General features: G+C 38.5%; 1 protein-coding gene across 9 annotated transcripts in view; it reads right to left on the bottom strand.

Annotated features, from left to right (window-relative positions):
- The window catches only part of SSH2 (slingshot protein phosphatase 2), a 254587-nt gene that overhangs the window by 106959 nt on the left and 127016 nt on the right, over positions 1-20612 (bottom strand). Inside the window, exon 1 of one of the 9 annotated variants that reach the window (XM_045487807.1) lies at positions 653-1607. The exons of 6 other annotated variants lie outside the window; for them this stretch is intronic. In XM_045487807.1, coding sequence (XP_045343763.1) covers positions 653-780 — 128 coding nt within the window. In that variant the 5' untranslated portion in view covers positions 781-1607. Of the gene's footprint in view, positions 1-652; positions 1608-20612 lie in introns of those variants that run through there. 2 more of the 9 variants (XM_045487802.1, XM_045487803.1) reach the window with 2 other exon arrangements.

Below are 20612 nucleotides of genomic sequence, written 5' to 3'. Positions count from 1 at the left end.
TCTTGTACTTTCGTGAATGAAGGTGTGCATGCAGGCTTGGATTTGAGTACGTACTGGTACAAGGGGGAGATTAAAGGAAAAACAGCCAAATTACCGAAATCCAATTTTCTTAAATAATTCCAGACTACATACAGCCAGCGGGAGCGAAGAATGGACAGCCTTCTTTTGTGTGAACGGCTTTCGAAAAGAAACCTATAGTCACACGCAAATTTATTTGAAACAGCAACCCCAAAACAACAAACACGGGAGCTTGATCTCCAGCAGGACCCGCGAGGGAGTCCAAGCGTTTCCGGGCGACGGTTCAGAAGCTACAGACCGCCCTTCACCCAGAGCCTCCCGGCTCAGCTGTCACTCGGTCACCATAGACAGCTTCCAAGGGAGGACTGCACTTTCAGATTCCCTCAAAGTTTACCAGAAATTCTCGCAAAGGGTTCTTTAATCCGCCCACCCCCCAGAGACACTTTCTGCCTCCAAGAACTGCTCCACAGCTTCACCCCACTATATCCCCGGACACTTCGAGACCTCCAAGCACGCAGGGCGCGATTTCGCCCTCGCTTGCTTGCTTGCTCCCCAGGATGCTGGGGAAAGCGGCTCCGGAAAAGCAAACTTTCCGAGCTTTCGCGGAGGGCGGGAGGGCGCGCCGCGAACTCACAGCTGGTTGATGGCGTTCTGAGAGATGACCGCGTTGGCGGAGAAGTAAGGGATCATGTCGGGGCTACCGAGGTTGCAGGTGCAGGCGGGAGACGCCTTCCTCTCGCAGGCCAACGTGCTCAGGGTCATGAGGCCAGCTCAAGGCGCACAGCTCTGCATCCTGGCCCCTCCCGGCTCGGGCACGAGGCGATCGCGTAGGGCTCCGCGGGGCCAGAGGCGCGGGCTGCTCGGGATCCCCGCGTCCAAACTGGGCCCGCCGGGTCGCGCGGAGGCAGTCGCCGCAGCCCTAGGGCTCGGCTGTGGAGTCCCGGCGGCCGGGCGCCACCAACATCCCACCCCAACCCGCGTCCGGGGCGGGGCGCTGCGGCGGGGCGGGCCGAGCCGAGCCGAGGGGCGGGGAGAGTCCTAAGAGCAGAGAGGGTCGGCCCTTTCGGGCGCTCCGCCCCTGAGCTCGTGGCACCCACCGGATCACACTGCGTGCCTCTCGGCGGGCGAGCGAGCGAGGGTCGGCACGAAGACATCGCGGCTCGTGTGAAGGAGTGAAGCGAGCCTGGGGTGAGCAAGAAAGGCTCGCTTTTCTTGGGAATGTTTCCACAGAAAGGTCCTGCTTATCTTGAACGGCTCTATACATTGAACCTCAAATCCCATTTTTCAAATGATCTTAAAACTTTAATAAAAGGTCGTACATTAACAAATGTAACGAATACTTACCAGCGGTTTTCTAGGTGTTAAGGGCTAGGGAAATTCGGTAATAAACTAAATTTTTTTTTTAAAGCAAAACATCTGAAGTTATAATGGGGAAAAAACCTATTTACATTGTCGATTACATCTGCTAACCCTTGTAAATAAATTTATAAAAGGCTTTCCTAACCATCCTCCAAACCAAGGACTCATAGCGTTAGCTGCACATATGAATCACCTGTGGGGATTTTAAACACTCCAATACCTGGCTACACCACAGACCATCAAATCAGAGTCTCCTGAAGTTGGGATCCTAAACATCAATATTTTTTCAAAGCTCCCCGGGTGATTCCAATACGCAGCTGTGGTAGATAGCTATTGTGCCAGATGATCTAGGAGAGGGAGACAGGCTAGAGAATATAACCTTACTTTACAGATGTGGAAATAAATATAAAGGGTCTAGCCAGATAACCTCATTTGTAAGTGACATCACTTAGATAGGAACCGGAACCCTAGTTTTATGACTTCTGATCTAGGTTGGGCTTTTCCCACCAACCCTATATACCCTGATGCCTTCATGAGTTTAATCCTTTATCAATGTTGCTAACAACTCACTGAGCAATGCCTTTCATCTGACCAGGAACCAACTCTCTGAAAATCTCTTTTCTCTCCTGCATGCTATATAGTGGTTTACAAAAGGGGCTGACCTGGTGTGGGCACTCAGTAAAGTTAGCTCCCTCACCTCTTGCCCTTCCAGTCTCATCAGAACAAATATTTTCAGGTATGAGCATTTTATGCTTTTTGAATACTTGACTAAACTATATATCAATAGAACTGTCAGGAGTTCTAGAGCTGGAAATTAATAATTTTAAAAAATGATTTCACTATTCTATTACCAGACAAAAGAGACTAAAATGAGGAAGAAGTCACTTTAAGACTCGACATATGCTAGAATCAAGAAGAAATATGTCTTTAATTTTTATTTTTTAATGTTTATTTTAGAGAGAGAGACAGAGCAAGCAGGGAGGGCAGAGAGAGGGAGACACAGAATCAGAAGCAGGCTCCAGGCTCTGAGCTGTCAGGACAGAGCCCAACCTGGAGCTCGAATCCACGAACCAAGAGATCATGACCTGAGCTGATGTTGGTCGCTTAACCTGAGCCACTCAGGCGCCCCTTAATTTTTTTTTAATGTTTACTTATTTTTGAGAGAGAGAGAGAGAGAGAGAGAGAGAGAGAGAGAGAACGAGCGGGGGAGGGGCGGAGAGAGATGGAAACACAGAATCCAAAGCAGGCTCTAGGCTCTAAGCTGTCAGCACAGAGACCAACGTGGGGCTGGAACTCAAGAACTGTGAGGCACCCCAAAATGTGTCTTTGTTTTATATATACAATTTTTCCAGATCTCTTTTTCTATTGGGAGGTTTGGCAATTTTCTAAATACTAGTAATTAAATAATCTAAATTATACATTCTATGCCTAAAACCAGAAACTCTTTTGTTAGTTTATCCTTTCATAAAACTTAAAAGTGGTGGGGTGCCTGAGTAGCTCAGATGGTGGGGTTCTGAGTAGCTCAGAAGTGTCCAACTCTTGATTCCGGCTCAGGTCATGATCTCATGGTTGGTGGGATCAAGTTCCTAGTCAGGCTCTGAGCTGACAGCGCAAAGCCTGCTTGGGATTCTCTGTCTCTTTCTCTTTCTCTGCTCGTCCCCAGCTTCTGCCAATGTGGGCGCGCGTGCTTGCCCTCTTTCTCAAAATAAATAAATAAAGATTTTTTTTTAAAAACCTTAAAGTTGTTGCCCAGGGATTTGAAATATTGCAAACTCATACTGGAAATAGGATCTAAGTTTCCTATGGATCTGATAATAGGAAAGAACCAGTTGGCAAGTGAAGAGTTAATGAAAGGTCTGGAGTCCAGTGCATCATCGTCTTCATCCATCTCTAGTAAGGAAAATGTTTGAAAGATTTATTCAGGCTGTGTCAGCAGGCACCCAAATGGCAGTGTAAGAAAAAAAAAATCTGCTGATACACCCCAAAATAAATTGCTTTAAATATCTGGCAAAGTTGCCAGTTTGAAACTTCTTCCAGGCTGTAATTTATTATAGCCTCCTGGCAGTGATCAAAAAAAAAAAAAAAAAAACGCAGCAGGCTCTTTAGAAGAGCACTGTTAAGGTGAGTCCAGTTCCTTTCATGACAGCAGAGATGGGATTTTATGGAAGTCAATACTAACTGATGCTGCTTATGGAAGACGATGGAATGTCATCTGTATCTGTCTGAATAAGAAGTCAGCAGGAAATGTATCTTACTCAATTCACACTTAATATCTCTGGCATTTAAAAAACGCTAAAGATAAGGATTTCATAAATATGTATATCTGTCTTTTATAGATAGGTTCCTATAGTGACACTCCAGAAGCGCATAGTCCTTTGTTTCCCCTCAAAAGACCTCTGCCAGTGCCTTTTCAGCGAAGTCTATTTTAACACCCCCATCTAGGCCTTTTCAAAAGCTTTCAAAGTTAAATTCTTGCTTTGAACTGTAATATAGGAAATTGGGAAAGTGCTACAACGTGCCTCATAGGTTTTTAAGAAAAAAATGGAATCATCTTTGCAAAGTGAGGTACCTTTAAGGGAACAGATCTTTCTGCTACTGTTTTTAAAAGTTTAACAAATTCCTTTTCTTTTCACAATCTGCAGTGTCAAAATGTCAATCAATTTAGTTTCAGCTCAATTTAATCCTTTACTCCACACTGTCAGAAAACAAGGCTCTAGGGAGCAAGCTCTCTGTACCCAAGCTTCTAGGAATTCAAAAATGATTCTAAATTAGACTGAGCGACGTGAAATAAATGAAGCTAGTTTTCTACTCCACATGAAGTCCAAAGGGGCTTTTAAAAATGTGCACAAAGGCCCCGAAGAAAAATTGTTGCATTTCTTCACACTCTTGTTTGAGTTAGAAGATTTAAAATAAATTTTGTCATGTCATTTGCTGACCGTTTCAAGGCTCAGAAATATGAATATTCTATAATGTTAATCTGGCTTTTGATAGCATCAGCTATGACCAGATTAAATTTTTATAGAATTATATGTTAAAAGTATTAACAAAATTTTAAAGTAATAGATGTCTCTTGTATCCATCGGTACTTCCATTACTATGCCTTCATGTGTCTCTCCATAAGATACAAACGCTGTAAAACTGTAAAACCAGAGACTTACTTGTTGATCAATCGGTATTCCAGGACAGATATGAAAGTGCACTTAAGTGTGAGTGAAGGATGTAGGCATGTTTTTGCTGCTGTAACAAAATTTCATCATGGGTGGATCACTTGAAAGGAAGGTAGCTAATGAACTAAAAAGTGACAGTGTAAAGTGCCAAAAGCAGTAGGCCAGAAACCAGAGAGGACCTAAGTTCTAGTTCTAACATGGCCACTAAGTCACTTATTTTCATCTGTAAAATGGGATAATAAAACCCTAAGGAAAGGTCCCCAAATCTGTTTTTGTGAGAGTTAGGAACCTTAGGAAAGGAATATCATTCAGCTTAGAAGTCCTGAAAAATACATTTAATCCACTTAAGATAAACAGTCATCTAGATGAAAGCAGTAGAGCCCAGCAGTTAAATATCTCAATCTTGGTTTTGTATATAAAATGGAATATTACTCAATCATAAAAAAGAATGAAATCTTGCCATGTGCCAACATAGATAGAGCTAGACGGAATAAGACTGAGAAACAAGTCAGAGAGAGACAAATATCATGGTTTCACTCATGTGAATTTAATTTATGTGGAATTTAAGAAACAAAACAAATGAACAAAGAAAAAAGAGACAAAAAACTAGACTCTTAAATACAGAGAACTGGTGGTTGCCAGAAGGCAGGTGGGTGGGGGAGGATGGGTGAAATAAAGGGGATTAACAATACACTTATTTTGATGAACCTTGAGAAATTTAAAGAATTGTTGAATCATTATATTGTACACCTGAAACTAATATAAAACTATGTTAATTATACTTGGAAAAAAATCCTAGCCTTGGAATTAATTGGATGGGGTTGAATCCTAGTGTCACCATTAGCTGTGTATTTTGGATAGTTATTTAATCTATCAGTATTAGTCCCTAATTTATGAAGTTACTGCGAGGATTAATTTACTCGCAGTATTAACATGTAAAGTGTAAAAGAGTGGCACAAAAATCTACTCTTTGGACTTAAGGGCTCTATAAACTTAAGAGAGCTACGAGAAAGGTTGAGGAGGAGATTGCCCTTCAGGAATAAAATCAGAGAGGTGGAATCTCCAAAGAACAATCTTAGATCAGAGTGCATGGCTGTAATAAATCTTTTTATTTTATTTTTTAAAGATTTTTTTTAATGGTTTTTTTTTTTTTTAACGTTTATTTATTTTTGAGACAGAGAGAGACAGAGCATGAACGGGGAGGGTCAGAGAGAGAGGGAGACACAGAATCTGAAACAGGCTCCAGGCTCTGAGCTGTCAGCACAGAGCCCTACGCGGGGCTCGAACTCACGGACCGCGAGATCATGACCTGAGCCGAAGTTGGACGCTCAACTGACTGAGCCACCCAGGCACCCCTAAAGATTTTATTTTTAAAGTAATCTCTACACCCAATGTGGGGCTTGAACTCACAACCCCAAGATCAAAGACACATGTTGTACCAACTGAGCCAGGCAGGCACCCCTAAATCTTTTTTATTTTTAAGTTTCTTTGCTTCTCTAACTCCTCCATTTATCTGATCTTTTGGTTGTTTCTCTGAGGTAAAAATTCTCAATAGGGAAAAGACCTATGTGCCTTTCTTCAGGTCATTAAGAAAGCTGTGTGGTGTGTGTGTGTGTGTGTGTGTGTGTGTGTGTGTGTGTGTGTTGGGAGTGGGGAGTGGGCAGGGGGACTCTGAAGTCTGTCTGGCAGCCTTGAGGTAAAGTTGACTGTACATTTTAATTTATGCACTGACGAAATTAAGATGTTGACTAGAAATAATCTTCTATGCTCTTTTCCACCAATCTGAAAAATAGCTAAAGCGGGGCGGGCAGCATTAAAATGTCAGTGAGTCTGATGTCAGAGTTATAGATTCTAGTGACTTTATCCAATGGGCTAACAGAAAGCTAGTTGTATTTGTTTGTATTTGGGATGAGAAGTTGAAGAATGAATGAATGAAAATTAACATACATACAGATTTCGCCAGTGTACCACACCATTTCTTCCAGGAGTCTTCACTATTATTGTTTGCTAGGTAGCTAATTACATTAACTTAATATTGCATTCTGTAGTAATGTGAGATCTGCAGTGTTCACTACATTTTTGTATTTATAACCTTTGAAATAATAGTATTACCTTATATAACTTTATTTAAAAAATACCTAGTCATAAGAAATATGATTATACCTGTCAGAAGACCTATTTGTATTTTTATGTTTTCTCTAAGGGCGTATCTACAGAAATAAATAGTAAATTAATCCCCTGAGTGTCAAAAGGGAGAAAACCAACACTTTAAAGAGTTACAAAACAAAAAGCCTGTTACCTGGAGTAGCACAACATTCTGTCTCCTGTTAATCTGTAAAACGCTAGGATAAAACTCTGAAGATAATACACACAAGTTCCAAACTTGTTGCCCAGACAGCACCAAGAGGTATCTCACTACACTTAGTCAAAGGCACTCTTCATACAATACAATAAAGTAAACTCTGTAAACAAAGGCTCTTAAAAGCAATCATTTTGCAATCACCATGTGGCTAATAGTTTTATTTAAAAGAGTATCTGACAATAGTTTTAAACACTGGATAGAGCAATGTCACTGAACCCTTCTAGTCCTTTCCATGGAACTTTCCACCATAAGAGCAATGGGAATACTGAAAAGATCTGCATATCAACTCCATGAGAGGCAATCTCTAAGGCATTCACCCCCATGGTCTTAACCACCATATGCTCCAGTAGGAAAAGATGCTGAAATGCTGCTTTCTTCAGGTTACAAAAGCCCCACATGCTATTGTTTAGTAAAAATAATAGGCATTTATAGATCACTTTTCACATCCAACACACCTTATAAAACATTTAACCATTTCATCCCCATTCTATCTCTTCAAACAGTTTGTTTTTTAAAAACTAGTTAAAAAAAGTAAAAGTAATACGTGCTGAATTATTAAAACTTTTTTTCAGTATTCGGAAAGGTAAAATAAAAGTCACTCTTTCATTCCCATCGTCCTACTCCCAGGGATTGCTGTTAATATTTCCAGAAATGTTCTTGCATATGCAAACGTTAATATATTGAAGCTGCTGTTTTATTTATTTATTTTTTTTAATTTTTTTTCAACGTTTATTTATTTTTGGGGGGACAGAGAGAGACAGAGCATGAATGGGGGAGGGGCAGAGAGAGAGGGAGACACAGAATCGGAAACAGGCTCCAGGCTCTGAGCCATCAGCCCAGAGCCCGACGCGGGGCTCGAACTCACGGACCGCGAGATTGTGACCTGGCTGAAGTCGGACGCTTAACCGACTGCGCCACCCAGGCGCCCCGAAGCTGCTGTTTTAGAAACACACATGCACACAAGCATAGAATTATATATATTGTACATATTATTCTGCTTCTTGCTCCCCCCCCCCAAACTTATCACTATATCTTAGATGTTTTTCTATGTTTATATAGATTTGACTCATTCTTTTAAAGGAGTTCATAGTGTTTTATTTTATAATTATATATAATTTATTTAAACAGTCCACTACTGATGGACATTTAGGTTGTTTACAATTTTTACTATTACATACAATATCACCATGAACATGTCTTTATGCATACATGTGAATATATTTCTTGGATTTACATCTAGAGGTGGAATTGGCAGTTAAAATATTTTAAACATCTTAGGAATTGGTAGATATGATCAAATTGCCCTCCTAAAAGGTTTAGTTTTTTATTTTCCCATAGAACCTTAGCGCCTTCTCTCCTGTGAGCTATTAAATTAACTCAGGGTCCAAGATCCTCTTCTATGTCCCATCTTTTATATACTACATTAAGAAAAACCATATATATATATATACATATATGTATATATATGTATATATGCATACATATATGTGTATATATATGACACATGCTTAAAGAGAGAAACTAGAAAAATAGAGTAAATTATAAAGAAAAATATGTTAATTTTTAAAATTTACATAAATTTAATAATTTAAAAAATGTTAAAGAAAAATATAAAGAAAAACTATGTTAAGGATCATTGATTTCAAAGAATTACTTAGACTATAATAAATATAGGTAATACTTAAACTATTTTGAAGATAATATAATTTTAAATTCAGAAGATATTTAAGGATCTTGTTGATGCTAATGCTGTAGAACATACTGTAGGCAAATGAGCCAAATGTGGCCTTCAGTGTCCTGGAATGGGGTGAAACAAGAGATAGAAAAATAGAAAGTGAATCGGGGAATAACAAAAAATGGAGGCTAGATGAGTTGAGGAGGTCTTGAAAATAAAAACATTAATTGACATTTGTTGAGCTAACATTCACTGTGTACCAGATCCTCTATTAAGAGTTTACATGCAGTGTCTCACTTAATTCTCTCAAACAACTCTATGATTCTATTCTTATCTTTATGAGGCTCAGAGAGATTGAATAATTTGCTTACTGTTAGATAGCAGTATTTTGACCCCAGCCAGTTATTCTGGTTCCAAAACCTGTTTCCTTAAACCAGTATTCTACACTGTCTCCATGATGATGGAGGTTCACTACAGAACAGGTTAAGTCTGAAAAGTTCTACTGCCAACAGGAAGGACTCCTGGAGACCTTACTTACCTGAATGCACTTGGTATTTTCTCCTCTATTTTTTTTTTTCAACGTTTATTTATTTTTGGGACAGAGAGAGACAGAGCATGAATGGGGGAGGGGCAGAGAGAGAGGGAGACACAGAATCGGAAACAGGCTCCAGGCTCTGAGCCATCAGCCCAGAGCCCGACGCGGGGCTTGAACTCACGGACCACGAGATCGTGACCTGGCTGAAGTCGGACGCTTAACCGACTGCGCCACCCAGGCGCCCCTTTTCTCCTCTATTTGATCCTAGCTATGTCTAGCAGGTCCTGACAATATTAGGAACCTAACCTAATATTAAATATAGTACATCTTTTGGCTGTTGTATACCATCCTCTTGCTACCAAATTCCTCAGAATTCTGAATTTCAAACTAATATTCATCACAAGATTCTCTAAGGCATTCATATCTACATTTTGTTTCCCTCGTTTCTTTACTTGGTATCCTACGTGAAGGAGGCATTTAATGTATTTGTGGATAATAATGGCATCGTCATCTTATTTGATGTTTGAAATAAACCTACTAGCTAGGCAGGTATTATCATTCGTTGTGACAGTTAAAGAAAAACATGAACCAGACTAATATCTAGGTGATAAGAAGCTTAGACTCTAGGTGCAAATGTGTCTAATTCATCCTATATGTTGTTGATAGACTGACTGAATTCAGTTGGACTAATCCTGAATAGCTGTATGTCAGGCACTTTCTAAGATAGTATCAAAATGACTTAAGAGTTAAGTACTTTTATAATAGTTCCTTACTCAGAATCCCCAAATAGTTCCTTATTCCCTTTCAGAACAAGTCCAAACTCTTCCTTCGGGCCTACAGATCCTCCTTAATTTAAATCCTACCATAATTCAGTCATTATGGCATGTTACCCACAATTCCATTCCTTCTCAGACACAATCAGTGTAACTATTTTTTACCCATTCTCCCAAAATAAATCTTTGCTATTATTAGGTGGTTTCTATCCTGTCCTCCTGTATCTGAGTCTCATTCTCTTCTCTGTTCAAGTTGTCCCTCTCTGAGACCACTTTCATCTAGTCTTTCAAATTATCCATATAAAACCTATTTCTCAAGATCTAGTTTCAATTCTCAGCTTTTTCAGTAATTAGAAACTCTACAGGGTTTTCACATTTATCCTCACTTGATTCTCATTACAATCCTGTGTATAGGTAAGCAGAGCTAGCTGGGATTATCAGCTTCATTTTACAGATGAGGAAACTGAAGCTCAGAAATTAGGCGACCCGCCCAAGTTTACATAGCACGTGTCAGAGCTTGGATTTGAATTTAGCTCTTCTAGGGGCACCTGGGTGGCTCAGTCAGTTAAGTGTCCAACTCGATTTCGGCTCAGGTCATGATCTCATGGTTCGAGAGATCAAGCCCCACGTTGGACACTCTGCTGACAGCACACAGCCTGTTTGGGATTCTTTCTCCCTCTCTCTGCCTTTCCCCTGCCCCTTGCTTGCATGTGCGTGCTCTCTCTCTACAAACAAACAAACATTTAAAAAAATGAACTTAGGTCTTCTGGTTAAGTCCAATGATCAATTCCTAGTTTATAGTATGCTATGACACTTTTCTAGTTTCTTTGGAATTTATAATCTATATCATTATTCAAGGTTTTTACTCTCTCTTTTATGCCATATAGCTTATCTTTTGTGGGAGCAAATCAGACACAGTAACTCTCTCTGGTGGTCTTCATAGAGCCTAGCACAGTGCTAGGTTGGTTGGTTGATCCAACCTTACACCACACCCTGCTGTAGTTTTCTTAGGGCTCTAGATAAACATTTCCTGAAGGAATCAATACATTAGTGATCTCCCTCACAGCTGGTATAGGTATAAGCTGGTATAAGACTCCTTTTCACTGCCTCATTTTTCTCCTGCTATCTTTCTTTTCTGATAGGTAGATGCTTCCTTCATCGGAGAATCCAGTAGGGCCTGGAACACAACCCAGTTAGGTAAGGGCTTTATTTTTATTTTCAGGCTCGTCCTAGACTTTCAGGAGCCAAAAGTTCAAATCGCAGCAGGATTGATTCAGCCCTTTCACAAGCAATTTAGTACTATGCAGTTTGTTTAGACTGGTCAAGTTTCTAGGCCCTGGCTGAGCAGCATCATTATCTTTTCAAGCTTTCATGTATCAGCTTCCCTGGCCATATTTCACTTTCCATGTCTTTCTTTTCTAAAATCAGGTGAACATGCAAAATCACATACTGATACAATTATACGCTTTTCAAAAACCATGTCAAATATCTTCAAGGAATTTAAATACAATACAGGAAGTTTTTTTTTTTTTTTCCTCTTTGGGTTAGTCAAAACCAAGAAGTATGCAAAAGTTATACTCCTTAATCCTTAGTAAAAAGGGGGTACATTGTATCATTCTTTAGCTAGTGCATCAACTGAGAAAAGATATGGGGTTGTCAGATTCTATTCAATCCACCTCAGCTGGAAGGCCAACTGGACAATGGATCTTAAGTGAAGTGAAAAATACTTTGCCAGGGGAAAACAAAACTAAGTAGCAAATCTTTTAAGTTTTAATTGTGAAATATTTCAAACATACAGCAAAGAACGGAGAGGATAACAAGCAGCCAGATACTCAATAGACAGTACTATCACATTCTAACATTTTACTCTTCAGAATTTAAGAAATAAAACATCACAACTGAAGCCCCCTGTAAACTTCTCAATGAGCCCTTTCCCCTTTCTCTGTTTATATAGCTCCTCTTCCTGAATTTGGTGTTCATCTTTCCATTCATGTTTTTATATTATGCATATGGCATATTTTTAAATGTAAAATTAATTCAGAAAAGTGTAGCTTGTAAAGTCTTGAACTTTTAAAAAATTTCTTATATATTGCTACATAAAACACATATAAAAGAATAAATAAAACATTTTTCCTGTTTAAAACTTCTAGTCCAGGGTGGATAGGTGAGTAGAAACATGATAAAGCCAGTAGAGCAAAGTGCTAATTGTGAAGCCAGGAGGGGTGTATATTTCGGTGTTTACCGTTCTTTCAATTTGTCTGCATATTTACTTTCTTAAATAATAAAATGTTGGAAAAATGAAACAAAAATCTCTAGTTCATATTTTGTGTAAAAATCTCAGTGAAGAGGAGCCTGGATGGCTCAGTTGGTTGAGCGTCCAGTCCAATTCTTGATTTTGGCCCAGATCGTGATCCTAGGGTCACGGGATTGAGCCCTGCGTCAGGCTCCAAGCTGAGCGTGGAGCCTGCTTAAGACTCTCTCTCTCTCTCTCTCTCTCTCTCTCTCTCTCACCCACCCTCTTCCCCAGCCCCCACTCATGTGCTCTTTCTCACATAAAAAAAAAGTCTCAGTGAAGAATAATATCAACTGGTTTCAGATACTTAAGAATCTAGTATAGTTATAGAAAACAGTAATTAGGCTTGCTAGTCTAATTACTGTTTAAGCTCTTGCTTTATGGTATCTAACAAAAAAAAAAAAAAAAAAAAAAAAAAAAAAAAGAAAAGACCAGTCCCGCTAAGATTTATCTTCACATAGCCACTTCTCGTAAAGCAGTTATTTCAGCTTTGGCTTTTCCATCCTTTACTGGGGAGTTCATGAAATGATATGAAATGATTTTATAATCCCTTTCTCACCATGATTTAAGCCCAGAGCTGGAAAACTACTTATGATTGATAAGCATCCCTAATAAAATGAGTATATTAATAATTAGAAGAGAAATACTTTTAAAAGTTTTTAAAAGATTTTTGTAGTCCCCCTTTATAAACCTTCTAAATGAACTCTTACTTTAGGAAAATGCTCTGTTACAAACTGACCACAGGAAGAACTATAACAAATGATTCATTAATGATAAAAATACCACTGTGATAGAACATGCAGTGCTTTGCCTGTTTGACGTATTTTCATATTTGTATATTACTTATGCCCCATAATAAGCATGCTGATTTTTTTTTAAAGAAGAAGAAATTAAGTCTCAAGGAATGAATCTAAGGTCATGCAACCAATACAAACACATCTCCTAACTCCAATACCAGTGCTTTTTTCACATAACTGCAAACAATGGGATATAAACCTTTTGGTTTGGGTGTCATTCTAAAATGCCAGAAATTGCATTATTTATTATTTGTTTGTGGGGTACTTCACTTTAAGTGGGCTAATTTTAATAGTAATTGCTCCTTGAGGCTAATGTTTTCATAATTTTATAGGTAAAGTAATAGATTCAAAGAAAACTAAGCTTGAATGTGGACTGTTTCAATTGTAGAATACTACCTTTCAAAAGGAAGGTCTTTAAGGAAAAGGATTGTGTTGAGTTAAAAATAGCAATTCAGTTTTGGGAAATGAGAGATATTACTGCCTTAACCCAAACTCAAACAAAACACTTTTTTAATGTTTTATTTATTTTTGAGAGAGAGTGCAAGCAGGGGAGGAGCAGAGGCAGGGGGTGGGGGGGGACAGAGGATCCAAAGCAGGCTCCATGCTGACCGCAGAGAGCCTGATGTAGGCTCGAACTCACAAACCAGGAGATCATGACCTGAGCCGAAGTTGAACGCTTAACCGACTGAGCCACCCAGGCGTTCCTCTAACAACAACAACAAAAATTTTTAAATTACTTCTTGCAATTAATCATTTAGGTTTAAATTAAATTTAAAAATATGTCCAAGCTGATTTTTTAAATTAAGCAAATAGGAAGATATAATAAGTGGCTGTTAAAAATAAAGTCCTTAATGTAATTTATTGATTGCTGAAAACCACTTATAATTATAGTCCCTTTAATGTCATAGAAAATAAATTTGGGGCTTTGAGTGAGAGTGTGGTGACGGATTTAGCTAACACTGAATGAATTACAATTAAGGAAAGATATTTTTTTCTTATATTATTACCATGAGTAATTTATTCTAGATATTACTGGAACAGAGGTGGATGATTAAACAGTCAGTTAAATTATAACAAAAACATAGCTCCCAAACTCTTCATTTGAAACTCTTCATAGTTGAATGGAATTCAAAGTGGCACCTAAATACACATTTAAAACTTAATTCCTCTAAGAAGAAATCCCATCACTAAAAAAAGAACAAAAGCACACAAATACCCACCTTTTGGGGCAGTTAAATTTCATCTTTGTCTAATGCAATCCCTGCTTACAGGCATTTTAGTTCCACATAGCCACCCCATCTCCAAAGGGCCATACTGATGATGTTGGACTATTTTGGGTGATACTGCTTGAATGACGGATGTGTTCAACCAAACATTAAGTTCACATTTTTCAAAGAGTTCAAATTTTGTTCTGCATCCCAAAAAACATAAGAGGTAGCCATTGTTTGCTCCGAGGACCTTTTCTTAAAAAATCTCACAAGTGGGGTGCCTGGGTGGCTCAGTCCACCCTTGATCTTGGCTTAGGTCATGATCTCACAGGTTTGTGAGATCAAGCCCTGCGTTGAGCCCTGAGTCAAGTTCTGCGCCGACAGTGTGGAGCCTGCTTAGGATTCTCTCTCCATCTCTCTCTGTCCCTCCCCTGCTGTCTCTCTTTCAAAATAGATAAGCATTGAAAAACTAATTTAAAAAATGTCACAAGAAAGAGGCTTGAGTCAGTCAAACTAAAGCATTCTCTACAGAATAACTGCTGCTTACACTTTTACATGGGCATACTAGTAAGTAGTGAAATGGTAAGTGCGAATACTTTAGAGAAAAACTCTATAATAATAAAAACAGAACACTGGGAGACAGAATATTAAATTTCTTATACTGAATCTTCACAACAGGGCTTTCAAAGTCCTTTCAAATAGTAATTCATGTTTGAACATATACTATAATTACTGCTCATATTTTACAGATGGATAAACAGAGGCATACCAAAATATGAAAACCAACTCTGCCAGGCACCGTTAATGCTAAGCATTCAAAAAAAAAAAAAAAATGAGGATATATAATTATATACCAAACAGTTCACAGTAAAAAAGCAGGGGAGACAGATGAGATACATGAAAAATTGGCCCTCAGCTCACCAAACTATTCAATGTTCTCCTTGAATGCTGTTCTCGTTACTGGTCTGCATTTGCAGATGTTGTCCACCCAAATTGAAAAGCCTATTCCTCCCCTCCACTCATCACCACCCAATGCTGTCTGGTTAATACTTTACTTAAGACCCTTCTATAAAGGTTATAATGGGTCTTAGTAATAGTAAATAACATTTATTGAACATTTACTATGTTCAATTAAGCATTATGCCAAACTATGTAAATGGATTCTGTCACATTTCATCATCACAGCAATCTGTGAGAATTGCTAACCAGCTTTTTTTTCCTTAAAAACATTTTTTTTCTTAATGTTTATTTATTTTTGAGAGAAAGAGAGAAAGCGCAAGCAGGGGAGGGGCAAAGAGAGGGGGAGACACAGAATCCGAAGCAGGCTCCAGGCTCTGAGCTGTCAGCACAGAGCCCAAAGCAGGGCTCAAACCCACGAACTTCAAGATCATGACCTGAGCTGAAGTTGGAAGCTTACCTGACTGAGCTGCCCAGGCACCCCCAAACAGCTTCTACTTTTAAAGGACTTGCTGGACTGACAGTCTCCATTCTCTCTATAAAGCACACTGTCATAGTAGCAGAGATGCTCCTGCTTAGCAGGCTACTCCTCTCTAGTGATGCCCATTCACTTCTACTTTTACCAGTTAAACTGCATGCTTATCAAGAATCTGCGTGTTTGTTTTAAAAACGGTTGTATCCGTTGCATTTCTTATCATAATTGTATAATTTAATTATTATGTAAACTAACTACATATGTGTACAGAAATAAAAAGTTGTTATTTCTAAGAATATGAACTCGAATGTTTTTGACAAGCCTAATCAATAAAGGAGACTTACTTTAACAACTGCTGTTTAATTAGGTGTGGCTAAGGGGGCTGTAAGAGACTGAAAGAAAGTGCTAAATTTCTAGTAGAATTCTGTACTTAACTCTTGCCACAATTATCTATAAGTTCTCTAAAGAAACCAAAACAGGAAACTAAAAAACAATGCTTGCGTTATGGGTTGGATTATACAAGAAAAACTACAAATCACATGATCAGAAAACCAGGACAATCCACATCTCATCTAATTCTAAAATCCAGGTTCTTGGGGCGCCTGGGTGGCGCAGTCGGTTAAGCGTCCGACTTCAGCCAGGTCACGATCTCGCGGTACGTGAGTTCAAGCCCCGCGTCAGGCTCTGGGCTGATGGCTCAGAGCCTGGAGCCTGTTTCCGATTCTGTGTCTCCCTCTCTCTCTGCCCCTCCCCGTTCATGCTCTGTCTCTCTCTGTCCCAAAAATAAATAAACATTGAAAAAAAAAATAAAAAAAAATAAATAAATAAAATCCAGGTTCTTAACCAACACTCAAAAAGTGCTCAGTAAAAGTTCACAAGATAAATGAATGAAAAGAGAAAACTCTCCATGGGAGGTGATATGAGATATAGACTTTAACGGATGAATGGAATGTTACTAGACATTAAAAGGATGGGAAAAGGCATTTCAGAAGAGAGTAGGAAAGGCATTAATTAGTTAGAGTGAAGATATACTGAGTTTGAATTGGAGTTTGGTACTGTATGATTTGAGCAAGTAACTAATCTCTTTGGGTTTCCTCTTTCTCACCTGAAGAATAGACAATAATAATTCCCTGGGATTGACAGCAGTACTGAATGAGATAATAAATACAAAGCATTAATTTGGTGCTTGAAGGCATATACTAGTTAGCTTTGAGAGGACAAAAGGCATGTTTAGGGAAGAGCACCTAATTCTTTAAGGCCTGAATAAAGGGTGTAAGGTTGAATGGCAATAGGTAAAACTGGAAAGTTGAATGGGGGTCAGTTTTTAAAGTTTTTTAAATATCATAAACAAAGTCTAGACCATTCTATAGGCAATGGGAAATAATGGGAGACTTTAAGTTGGAAAGAGACATGAATAAATCTGAATCATGCCTTAGGGTGGGTGAAGGATGTATCAGCATGAGGATCAGTTAGATGCAAAGAGATGATGTTAGAAGGCAATAATTCAAGCAAGAAAAGGCCTAGACTATAGTGAAGGCAGAGGTTGTAAACAGAAAAGGAAAAGTCTGATATAAAAACACATATATGTACTTTATGTAACCCCTTCTGCCTTTAATGATTCTATAAATACAGAGTTAAAGTCCTTTATAAAGCTAATAACATAGGGTGCCTGGGTGGCTCAGTAAGTTAAGCATCCTGATTTTAGCTCAGATCATGATCTCAGGGTTGTGAGATTGAGCCCTGGGTTGGGCTCTGTAGCAGGCATGGAGCCTGCTTAAGGTTCTCTCTCCTTCTCCCCCTAGCCCCCTGCTCTCGTGCACTTTCTCTAAAAACAAAATTTTTTTTAAAAAAGGATTTTTTTATTAACATAAATCCTGCCAGTAAAATAAACTCTATATTGTTATGTAAGCTTTTAAAATTTGATTAAAATAGATTTTGCCAAATGGTAATGAATACCCAGATAATAAAGCTTATAGCATCACCACAGAATAAAAGGATGGGTCTGTCCAAATCCACCTTAAACTTGTGCTTACTATTCTTACCTGGATATTTGTTCAAGAAGTTATTTTTGTGGTGATTGGGGAAATGGGTAAAATAGGTAAAGGGGATTAAAAGTACACTCACCATGATGAACACTGAATAATGTATAGAATTGTTGACTTACTATATTGTACACCTGTAACTAATACAACACTGTACATTAATGATACTGGAATTAAAAACAAGGAATTATTTTCACTAATTTAAAATGATTCTGTCTGTACTAATTCCTTATTTCAGTCTATAACCTTTTCATATTTGTGCTTTCATCAGTAAGCAGTTAGAAGGTAGAAGTAACAGACACAGGGATTTATTGAATATGGGGGGTAGGGAAGAGTCAGGGGTAAATATGAAGTTTCTTAGACTAATAAGTGGATGGTGGGGTCCTTAACAAGAAGAGAAAGAAACTTTGTACGAGAAATAGACTTCGTAAATACAATAAGGACAATCAGAAGATATACGAGAGATTGTAGGCAGTTAGAAATAAGGGTTTAAAGCACCAAAAAGAGATCTGAGGTGAATACAGAGATGTGAAAGTTCTTGGCACATGGGCATGAATAATAGGGTGGATAAGGTCACCAAAGGACAACATACAGAGCAGAGAATGGGATACCATCAGCACTCTTGAAACTGTATGCAAAATTAAGTTGTATGCACACATTTTTCTTTTGAAAAGATTTAGCTTTTTTTTTTTTTAAAGCTTATTTATTTTGAGAGACAAAGAGAAGAAAGTGTGAGCAGGGAGGGGCAGAGAGAGAGAGAGAGAGAATCCCAAGCAGGCTCCACACTGTCAGCATGGAATCCAATGTGGGGCTTGAACTCACAAACCATGAGATCATGACCTGAGCCGAAACCAAGAGTCGGTCATTCAACCAACTGAGCCACCCAGGTGCCTCAGGTCTAGTGTTTTAACTAGCTTTTCAAATGATTCCATGTTTTCCAAAAGGTTGAAAATGTCACTCTATACTATAAAATAAAAGAGAGGTAAGGATGATTTCTGGGGAAAAATTAACTTTTAAGAGATGAGCAGGGGCAGACTTGCTGGTGAAACCAATTGGGAAGCTATGTGCAGAGGATATAAGGGGAACCAGCAATGAATGATGATAAAAAGCCAAAGGAGGTGAGAACCTGCAGAGAAGAAAGGTCAATAGTGCCATTTAAAATGGGAATCAAAAAGTATTCACTAGTGTTTTTTGGGTTTTTTTTTTTTTTTTTTGAGAGTGAGCAAGTGTACATGTGAGCAGGGGAGGGGGAGATGGAGAGGGAGAGAGAGAATCTCAAGCAGGCTCATGATTGTGAGTTCACAACCTGAGACGAAATCAAGAGTCTGATGCTTAACCAACTTGAGCCACCCAGGTGCCCCTTCACTGGTGATCTTAACAAGAGCAGCAGTTTGAGTCGGTAGAGGGGATAGAAGCTAGATTTCATGAATTGAAGAGTGAATGGGAGTAGACAAAGGAGGTAATAAATACAGATGGTCCTTTCAAGAAATCAAAATTGTAGTTTGAGGTGAAAGCAAAGTTATGGAATGGTACTTTATTTTTTTTAATTTCAACTTGTTTTATTTTTTATTTTTTAATTTACATCCAAATTAGTTAGCATATAGTGAAACAATGATTTCAGGAGTAGATTCCTTAGTGCCCCTTACCCATTTAGTCCATCCCCCCTCCCACACTCCCTCCAGTAACCCTCTGTTTGTTCTCCATATTTATGAGTCTCTTATGCTTTGTATCCCTCCCCGTTTTTTAATTATTTTTGTTTTCCTTTCCTTATGTTCATCTGTTTTGTCTCTTAAAGTCCTCATATGAGTGAAGTCATATGATTTTTCTTTGATTGACTAATTTCACTTAGCATAATACCCTCCAGTTCCATCCACGTAGTTGCAAATGGCGAGATTTCATTCTTTTTGAGTGCCGAGTAATACTCCATTATATATATATACACCACATCTTCTTTATCCATTCATCCATTGATGGACATTTGGGCTTTTTCCATACTTTGGCTATTGTTGATAGTGCTGCTATAAACATGGCGGGGGGGCATGTGTCCCTTCAAAACAGCACACCTGTATCCCTTGGATAAATGCCTAGTAGTGCAATTGCTGGGTCGTAGGGTAGTTCTATTTTTAGTTTTTTGAGGAACCTCCATACTGTTTTCCAGAGTGGCTGCACCAGCTTGGATTCCCATGGAATGGTATTTTAAAATTATATTTTGATTTCTTTTAGTCCGATAGAGACCTGACCACATTGATGTCCGATAAAGACCTGACCACATTGATAAAATGAGGGAAACAAGCCAGTAAAGATAAAATATATACTTAATCCAATGACAAAGTAGAACATTATCAGAATAATTGATCTTGATATGCAAACATTTTTAACTTAAAGGATATAATATTTATAGAGTCTAAACTCCAAGAAACCATTAGAATGTTTTTAAGGCTATTAGAATATTTTGCAGATTCAAACTTTTCAAAATGTATTCACACACTTGAACCTCAAAGATCCACATCATGTTGGCTTGTCAGCCATTTTCCAGAAATTTCTAGAGTGACAGAAAAATGTAATCATGTGTGTTTTAAGGATAATTTAAGTTTTCATTCTTGACATATGCTTCACATATAAAGATATCTGTATAGGCTCATTTTCTGCCCCTCCCCCCTTTTGCCTAAGAGCAGATACACAATCAGTGGTAATTGCATTAAAATAATGGCTAACCGTCTTCCTGGGCAATCTCAACTAATCTCTTAGTTTCCATTATTATTGAAATGCTGCTGAGTAATCCTGACCTTCTCAATTCCAGGCCAGTTCCTAAACTCCATAGGACAATCCTACCTGCATACTACATGGCATTTAGAGTTCAATACACCCCCAAATAAACTACAGTATATATAAAAAAACAAAACAGTATGTGTGGGGCAGACAGAATTCAGTTAATAAGCTCTGCATGATAG

This window comes from Leopardus geoffroyi, chromosome E1, assembly GCF_018350155.1.
Source record: "Leopardus geoffroyi isolate Oge1 chromosome E1, O.geoffroyi_Oge1_pat1.0, whole genome shotgun sequence".
Taxonomy (NCBI): Eukaryota; Metazoa; Chordata; class Mammalia; order Carnivora; family Felidae; genus Leopardus; species Leopardus geoffroyi.
The sequence above is the reverse complement of the archived record's forward strand: the minus strand, read 5'-3'. Positions and strand labels throughout refer to the sequence as shown.